Source organism: Canis lupus, chromosome 7 (assembly GCF_011100685.1).
Source record: "Canis lupus familiaris isolate Mischka breed German Shepherd chromosome 7, alternate assembly UU_Cfam_GSD_1.0, whole genome shotgun sequence".
Lineage (NCBI taxonomy): Eukaryota > Metazoa > Chordata > Mammalia > Carnivora > Canidae > Canis > Canis lupus.
This window is the reverse complement of record NC_049228.1, coordinates 19,552,954-19,562,601: the sequence shown is the minus strand read 5'-3', so window position 1 is coordinate 19,562,601 and position 9,648 is coordinate 19,552,954. Positions and strand designations below refer to the sequence as shown.

At 39.1% G+C, this 9,648-nt stretch overlaps 1 protein-coding gene across 1 annotated transcript; it reads left to right on the top strand.

The window, feature by feature from the left end:
• The first annotated feature begins 2,823 nt into the window (after positions 1-2,823).
• On the top strand, positions 2,824-9,648 carry PTGS2 (prostaglandin-endoperoxide synthase 2). Its single transcript, NM_001003354.1, is given in 11 exon segments — positions 2,824-2,842; positions 2,965-3,024; positions 3,722-3,838; positions 3,954-4,097; positions 4,644-4,787; positions 5,202-5,383; positions 5,963-6,046; positions 6,147-6,393; positions 6,679-6,965; positions 7,330-7,477; positions 7,612-9,648. Coding segments are annotated over 10 exon segments (1,815 nt in total). The 5' UTR covers positions 2,824-2,842; positions 2,965-2,972; the 3' UTR covers positions 8,022-9,648.

Sequence of the window (9,648 nt, the reverse complement as noted above, 5' to 3'; positions counted from 1 at the left end):
AACGTTAGTTCATTTAGGGGGCACTTGGGTTAACAGTCTGCCTTCAGCTCAGGTCATCATTCTGGAGTCCTGGGATCCAGCCCCACTCAGCTGGCTCCCTGCTCAGCAGGGAATCTGCTTCTCCCTTACCCTCTGTCCACCCACTCCCCTGCTTTCTTCCTTTCTCTTTCTCTCAAATGAATAAAAAAATATCGTTTTAAAAAATGTTACCCATTCAGAATTTGGGGTATTAAGACTTTTTTTTAATTTTCTTTTAACTCATATAATGGCTTATTCAATTAATAAATATTTAATTCCTTTTCCGTATACTCAGGAGTTAAATCTAAAATAAGTACTGCACATGTAGACTTTTGTGACTATTATGACATCAGACACAGAAATCTACCTACCAATCTCCACAGCATCACAAAGAAAAAGAAGTTGATAGAAATTCAAGCAGCAGAAGGGGGCAGTAAAACTCAACAGAATACTCTGGCAGATTTTTAATATGCTTTCTTATTTTTTCTTCATAGAGAGAATTTCCCAATACATTTTGGAGACTAACTTAAAAAAAGTCTGATATATATATATATATATATACATATATATATATATATACATATATATATATATTATACACAGAACACTAAATATACACAAAAGTGAGAGCTATGATTTTACATAATCAAAACCTTATTTTTTATTGTGTGATATATCATAGTACTTTTCCACATAAAACAGGTTTAGCTGTTTGGATTTGGTTTGGGACATTTCATTATCCCCTCATGACCAGGAATCCCAAATGTACTATCCACTCTATGTCATGGTCTCAGACTTGTCAAAATTACTTAATAAATGATATCCTAATGGTTTTTCCTCAAGCCCATACTTGGACTTCTTTCTAAACTGTGTCCATCCTTCAAGTGTCATTTTCTCTTTGAACTCTCTTCTGACTGTAGAGGTACATGGAAATCTCTCCATTCTATCATGCCACTGAAGTTACAGGTTAAACCAAGCAGTTGAACCACATAGATTTTTTTCATTGAACTTCCACTGTGAGCGAGAGTTCAATTTCTTTACATTCCAAGTAGTCTAAATGTGATTATTCTCTAGACTGTTTTGTCCTCATCTTTGAATTCAGTCTCCACATTAGGATCTAATAAGGAGGATATCGATGATGAGGACTTCAACACGAATTCAGGATTGCAATGTAAAACTTTAGTACACTACCAGAGTCAGAGTATGGACTCCTACATGACACCTAAAAATTAAGCTCAAATGAGTGGCCCTAAATATCACTTTAAAATTTGAATACATACAACCTACTCATTTAATAGAAAATGGAATTATTAAAAAATTATGCTCTTAGTTTTAATTTCACGTAGGATTTAATACAATAAATGGGAGTGTCACAAATCGAATGATTAAATATGACTAGAGGAGGAAAAAGGCTTCATGGATGAGATGGAATTTTAGTCATTTGTGTCTCATGTAAAAATCAGATATTGTGTACCTTAAGCAAAATGGTAAGAAAAAAAAAATTCCAAGTGAGTCTCTTTTTCAAGACTCCTACAGACTGAAGTATCCGGTGTCGTTTTACTTTAGGTTCTATGCTGTTATTTCTATTAGTGCTAAGAATGTATGGCTTAACAGAACTTGTTATTCTCCACTTTGCTGCTGGTCACTAACTTTCCTCTCTCTCTCTCTCTCTCTCATTTCGCCCTTACATCACCAACCAAAAGATATTAAATAAAAGCAAAGGACGATGAAATTTTAAATTGTCAAAATCATCCGTCTTTTCCACCCATTCTACTCACTTCCTCATCAAAGTATGTTCCAAAATGAGAATAGAAAATTTGCACTCTTAAGCCCAATTGAAAAAAGTAAATGCAATGTTGTATTTTGATCCACCGTCACAGTCCTCCTCGTCTCTGAAAAGTGGGCAGAAAGACAAAAAAAGCAAACTTAAAAAAAAAAAAAAAACTAGTTTCTTCTCCGTGTATCTCCTGTGAAGGGCTGGTGGCCAAAGTGGTGAAAGAAATGCACGAAAGCAGATGTGCTGAGCTTTTAGCATCCCGGCAGATCCCTCATCACAAGAGGGGAAACACGGTAGCTCAAGCTCGGACCGACTGTTGGCAGGATCGCCGCTTAGGAGCAGTCCTGGGGCGAGGAACCAACAGCTTACAGATGTGCACACTGACTCCAGCTATTCTATTTCATTCAGCCAAAATTTTTAGAAAATCGTAATGTATGGATGTATGTGCTACACGTACACTAGGTGACGGGTCGCCACGAACATCATGACATGTTTGACATACATGACGTAACCCGTGTCAGCCTTTCCTGGCCCCGTCTGTCCAGACTGTGACTCCTCGGGCCCGCAAAGACCTGGGCATGAGACGCGGGGGTGGCCGCGCGGGGAGATTCCCTGCGTCCTGGGACCTCCGGCCGCTCGGATTCCGGGAGAGGAGGCCCCGGATTCTCCCTCCCGGCAGGGGGACCCGCCGCGGCGCCCGCGCGCTCTCCGAAGCTCCCGGTCAAAGACTGCGGAGAAAGGGAATCCGGCGCCAATCGCCCTCCGGAACCGAGGGGGGCAATTCGCTTTGCACCCCCTTGGGGAAGTCCGAGGCAGCTTCTCGGGTTTCCGATTTTCTCATTTGCGTGGAGTCAAAAAAAAAAAAAAAAATCCTTACGCAATTATTAAGTAGACAGGGGGAGGGGAGAGTGATGGGGGGGAGGGGGGTGGAAAGAAACAGTCATGCGTCACGTGGGCTTAGTTATCATGCATAAAAGGAAGGTTCCGTCCGTTAGCGACTAGTTGTCAAACAACTTGCAGCGAGCGTCTGGAGCACGCTCGGGAACTCCGCACAGCGCCTGCCTCCTCCAGCGCCGCAGCCCCGAGCCCAGGACGGGAACGCCTCCGCCGCCGCCTCCGCCTCCGCCGCCGCCTCTGCCACCGCCCGCGCTCCGCCCGCGCCCCGCCCGCCGCCGCGATGCTGGCCCGCGCCCTGGTGCTCTGCGCCGCCCTGGCGGTCGTCCGCGCAGGTGGGTACCTGGCTCCCCGCCGCGGGGACTCCTCGGCTGGGTGATCGCCGCGGAGCTTCCGCTCGGACCGCCGGGACCCGCTCGGGGCTTTGATGATGTTTGACCTGGTAAAGGGCTTGGACCGTTTGGGGCCCCAAGGACTGGGTGTCTCTCCGAGCTTTGCCACCTGCTCTGCTCAGCCTGAGCCAGTCACTTAGCGGGTGTGGGTCTCCCTTGTCATCCGCTAATACGTAGGACTGAGTAGGGATACTAATTTGCCGATGGTCATTATGATAAGGCTCGGGATCAATCAATATAGGAGATGTTCTGCTCTTGGGGAGTGGGAGGAACTGGTTTACGTACCCTAGTTGGTGCTTTCCTGACCCAGGAAAGCCCAGGTTACTTTTTGAAGATAAGCAAAACATTTTAACAATAAGCTGTTTTTACGCTGAAATTTCTCCCACATTTTGATTAATTGTACTAGATACCTCCACTTGACTTTTGAGGGTGCTACTTCTGTGAGGTCCTTAAAAATGCTAATTTGAACATCTCCAAAGTTACTAAAGACAGCTTGGCAACATCGCTTCCCTGGTTGAACGTTGTTGGCCTTATTGAATTTAGATTTCTTGAATTTATTTATGTAAAGTTGATCCATACAATTCAATGTTAAATGAAGATTAAAGAATGAATCATTTACTGTCCTTACTTTTTTTTGTAGCAAATCCTTGCTGTTCCCACCCATGTCAAAACCAAGGTATTTGTATGAGCACAGGATTTGACCAGTATAAGTGTGACTGTACCCGAACAGGATTCTACGGCGAAAACTGCTCAACACGTAAGTGTGCCCTTGGGGGTGCCCTCATTTGGACTGGGGATATGTCCAGTTACCAATTTGCATACTAGTGTCTCATAATGGGTCCTATTAATCTTTCCCTCTTCTGTTTTTGCAGCGGAATTTCTGACAAGAATAAAATTATACCTGAAACCCACTCCAAATACAGTACACTACATACTTACCCACTTCAAGGGAGTCTGGAACATTGTCAATAACATCCCCTTCCTGCGAAATACAATTATGAAATATGTGTTGACATGTAAGTACAAGTCTCTTTCTAAGGTTTTCAATTTCCTCAAAGAAAAATGTTCTTTATAAGACTTTAGATTATTAAACCTTTTAAGATTTTATTTATTTGAGAGAATGAACCTGAGTGGGGGGAGGGGTGGAGGGAGAAGCAGACTCCCTGCCGAGCAGGGAGCCAGACAAGGGACTCAATCCAAGGACCCTGGGATCATGACCTGAGCCAAGGGCAGAGCTACCCAGCCGCCCCTTTGCCCTCTATCTTAATGGCCCAAAATATTGACATTTCGGTCCCATTCAGTTTGTAAAGTTCTGTCTCAAATTCAGAATTCTACTTACAATCCTGTATACCTCTTCTAAATTCACTGCTCTTACCAATCTGAAAGAAGCGTGGTCCAGTTGTTAATTGAATATCCATGGACCACTGGTTTACAATAGGTTATCTTTGATGGAATTAAATTCGGTCTTTAGTGCCACTTTGCACTTTGTACAATAAAAGTGAACATTGATATGTCTTGCGTATAGGAACAAATAAAACAATATTTTTTTTCTTAAATTTCAGCCCGGTCACATTTGATTGAGAGTCCACCAACTTATAATGTGAACTACGGCTATAAAAGCTGGGAAGCCTTTTCTAACCTCTCCTATTATACCAGAGCTCTTCCCCCTGTACCTGATGACTGTCCAACACCCATGGGTGTGAAAGGTGAGTACGGGGAGGCAGTTAGACATGTATTCATTGCAATAGGGATTGGGTTGCTACCTAGAAAATTCAGCCCTGAACTATCATTTATTTGTTAATAAAAGCATATTTTTTGCTTGAGGATATCTGTGAATCTCTAAACTATTAAACTATCCTATGAAAGTGGACATTTTGGTATAATATCTTCACATTTTCAAATTCTTTCACTAAAACCAAATTAATACTAGTTAAAGTAAAACTATTCAATGTTTCCCTATATCTTAGAACTTCCATTTGTATTATAATCCTATTTACACAGATGAATACAGTTCACACCTTTATTTCTCCTGTAAGTGAAGAAAGCCCCAGACTAAATTGACATTCACTGCTTGCTTGAACTTGTAAATGAATTCTTATCTTAGCTTTCTCATTCTTCAGGCAAGAAAGAGCTTCCTGATTCAAAAGAGATTGTGGAAAAGTTTCTTCTGCGAAGAAAGTTCATTCCTGATCCCCAAGGCACCAATATGATGTTTGCATTCTTTGCCCAGCACTTTACCCATCAATTTTTCAAGACAGATCATAAGCGAGGACCAGCTTTCACCAAAGGATTGGGCCATGGGGTAAGAAATTCAAATTATAGCAAAAGTCATACTGAGTACTGATATGAAGGAGATATATATACACACCAAATCACTCCCTTGTTAAAAAATTCCATCTATAAAAACCTTAGTGGAATTTCCATTTTAATTCACTTGTTTAGTAAAAATACTCAAGCACACACACGCATATATACAGACATTATTATTTGTAATTTGAATCTTACATTTTTACTTTAAAATATTAGCACTGCAAAAAGTTGCATCTTCGAAAAAGCTATTTGTACTCTGGTTATGCTGCTTTAAATATTGAGATTTTTGCAGCATTATTACACAGTTCCAACTTACCAGTAAGAATTTTATATCAATAATATATTTTCTGATGCTTATTAAAGGAAATACCATATAGTGAAGCATATTATATACTTATAACTCTACACAAGACATAGGTTTGTAGTGTCAGAGGACAAACTAATTTACTATTTAGTGGTTGTGAGAGAAACGTGTTTTATCAAATTATTTATTATTTAATGATGAATTACATTATAGAAACTTTATAGAACTTCAACAGCAACAAATTAAAATTTTTCCATAATCTTCCAGGTGGACTTAAATCATGTTTATGGGGAAACTTTGGATAGACAACATAAACTGCGCCTTTTCAAGGATGGAAAAATGAAATATCAGGTTTGTTCCATTGGAATATTAAGAATTGACTCACAACTAACCCATATTTAAAAACTTCCCCTGATTAAAATTTAATGTTTGTACTACTGTTGTTTCTTAGGTAATTGATGGAGAGGTGTATCCTCCTACCGTCAAAGATACTCAGGTCGAGATGATCTACCCACCTCATGTTCCTGAACACCTGCAGTTTGCTGTGGGCCAGGAGGTCTTTGGTCTGGTGCCTGGTCTGATGATGTATGCCACCATTTGGCTGCGGGAGCATAACAGAGTGTGTGATGTGCTTAAACAGGAGCACCCAGAATGGGATGATGAGCGGTTATTCCAGACGAGCAGGCTAATACTGATAGGTAAGCAAGAAGAGAAAATAATTTCAATAAAACCCTCTCCCCCAGAGAAAGCTGGCATGTTACTTTTTATCCGTTTTAAGTAATTCTGGGAGAATGTAGTGAATGGAAAATCACATGCTCCATATTTCAGTCTTTGAGCGTGATTGAGGGTATTAATACTTTTCTGTTTTGTTGGTAAACCAGGACAAAATAGAAGTGAAAGAATAGCAGATTAACAAGATTGCATTTCAGTTGCTTGATCAGAGAATTAATGCTCTAATTTTTTTGTTGTTGTTGTGTAAATAGGAGAAACCATTAAGATTGTGATTGAAGACTATGTACAACACTTGAGTGGCTATCACTTCAAGCTGAAGTTTGACCCAGAGCTGCTTTTCAACCAACAATTCCAGTACCAAAACCGCATTGCTGCTGAGTTTAACACACTCTACCACTGGCATCCCCTCCTGCCTGACACCTTGCAAATAGATGACCAGGAGTACAATTTCCAACAGTTTATCTACAACAACTCTATATTATTGGAACATGGCCTTACCCAGTTTGTGGAATCATTCAGCAGGCAAATTGCTGGCAGGGTAAGCCTTGTTATTGAAAAAACAAAGGACTAATCAGAATTTCTGCCACCAAAGTGATCTTTCTGAACTCTTACTGAAAGTTTAATATTTTGCTAGCCAATTCTTTTAAAAAGCCCAATTTTTGGAAGTCTAAACTTGTAGTCTCCAGCTATCAAATAGCGATATGTAGTCATAGCTTAATATTTTTGAAAACTATTCTATAATTAGAATCTGCAGATTATAGAAATATTTCTAACTTATTTTGGGTCTCAGCTGGGAGCATTAGTCTTCCCTCCTTTGTACCCAAGGAATGAATGCTTTTAAAGTAGAGATCATCATAAAGATGCCTAAGACCTTATTCTACAATTTAATTCATTTCCCATAGGTTGCCGGTGGCAGGAATGTTCCAGCTGCAGTACAACAAGTAGCAAAAGCTTCGATTGACCAGAGCAGACAGATGAAATACCAGTCTCTTAATGAGTATCGCAAACGCTTTAGGCTGAAGCCCTATACATCATTCGAAGAACTTACAGGTGAGAGAAACTTCTTAAGAATCAAGGGTCAAATGGAAACAAGTTGAAAGGGAATTGAGCAAAGGGTTAAAACTTTTTTTTTTGGTAAAGTTTTTTATACATTAGTTGAATATCTGTTTTTGTCACCTTCACAGGAGAGAAGGAAATGGCTGCGGGGTTGGAGGCCCTTTATGGTGATATTGATGCCATGGAGCTGTATCCTGCCCTCTTGGTAGAAAAGCCTCGTCCAGATGCCATCTTTGGTGAGACCATGGTAGAAATGGGAGCACCATTCTCCTTGAAAGGACTTATGGGTAATCCCATCTGTTCACCTGACTACTGGAAGCCTAGCACCTTTGGTGGAGAAGTAGGCTTTAAAATCATCAACACTGCCTCAATCCAGTCTCTCATCTGCAATAACGTGAAGGGCTGTCCATTCACTGCATTCTCTGTTCAAGACGGACAACTCACCAAAACAGTCACCATTAATGCAAGCTCTTCGCACTCCGGTCTAGATGACATCAATCCCACAGTCCTACTGAAAGAACGGTCAACTGAACTATAGAAGCCTGTTAATCCTATTTATTTATTTATATGGACGATTCCTTTTAACTTAATTATTTAATATTTATGTTAAACTCCTTATGTTACTTAACATCTGTTAAGGAGAAAGGGGTCATACTTGTGAAGATTTTCATGTCACTATTTTAAAGATGTCTTCGGGTTAAAGAGGAAAAGTTTTCTGTTTTATAAATGAGTTTGACATCCTTTTACTTGAATTTCAGTTTATATTATTATTATGAACAAAAGCGAAGATGTTGGATATTTAAATGCTGTTCCAGGATGACAAAATGCTGCAAGTTTTTTTCGACACTATCGGGATTTCTAGTGTATCTTCCCTGGTGCATTAGAAGCAACTACCTGCACACTTTCTTTTCTTCTGTTAGCCACTGTGCTGGTAGAAACTCTCTTCTGATCAGTTTACTTTCTTGTTTCCTTGATTTTTAAGATCTGAGTATACCTTTCTTTGGACTCTGTCTATACTTTCTTACCTGAACTTGTGTAAGTTTTCAGGAAAACCTCAACTCAGGACTACTAGTAATTTAGCTCCTCTTAAGAGGAATGAAAGGAAAAAAAAAAAACAGCCCTTAAAGGACTCTATACACAACAGTATACACTTATTTTAAGTGAAAGGCAGCGATCTTTTTGTAAATTTTAAATTGTAACAGAAGGCTTCAATGAGGCTAATGACTGACAAAGAACTGTAGGGGGTTCTTGATGGAAGGAAGTCGTATTTCTATTAAGAATATCCTTTCTCATTTAAAAGCAAAGTCAAATTCTGAATAGTTCCCGGGAAGATAATGTTTCTTTTCCACATCTCATTGTCAGCTGACATTTGCTGGTACTGTATACTTAATTTATTGAGGATTATTATTTGTTTTGTTAGGATGTTATTATAAACTAGGTTTAAGCTGCAATCATTTTTTTTTTTTTTGCATTATGTGAGAATCAGTATATCTTCTTTGAGATTAACTCTGAATTATTATGTAAACACTAAGAGAAATTATTTGAGATCTGTGAGTAAATTTTCAGGAACCCAACTCTGGTATATTGAAATATGGCAAGTTGGAATTGAAATATAGATTTCCCTATATACCAGCCCACAGAGAACACTGTGTCTCATTAACCTGCATGTACCATAAGATCTTTACAGTTTTGAGGGACCTATGGATCCTTCATTAAGTCATTCAGCTATAACTTATTGAGGACACAGGTGCAAATATCACTGTGGGTTTTAATATTTTTTGTGGATTCTAATATTTTTAAATCATGCACTGATTACAGATAACATCAGTATTTGTAAATGAGAAAGCATGTCTTTAGGTAGAGAAAGAAAATGAAATTTTATTAAAGGAAATAACTCAGGGGAATTTTTAAGATTTTATGTTTAAAAAGTTAAGAAATAGTCAATATTAGAAGGGCTTATGTAAAAACTTCACTGAAAGAAATTTTGTTATTAATATCAATGCCGACTGAATTCGGAGTATAATATATGAATGTTTTGGTGCCTCAGACAAATGTGTATTTAAATTAACTTATGTAAGATGTAAGTGTTAACAAATGCCTGTTTATTTTTATACTATCTAAGAATGAAAAATCTCTTCTAAAATAAATTTTTGACTGTTTCCATA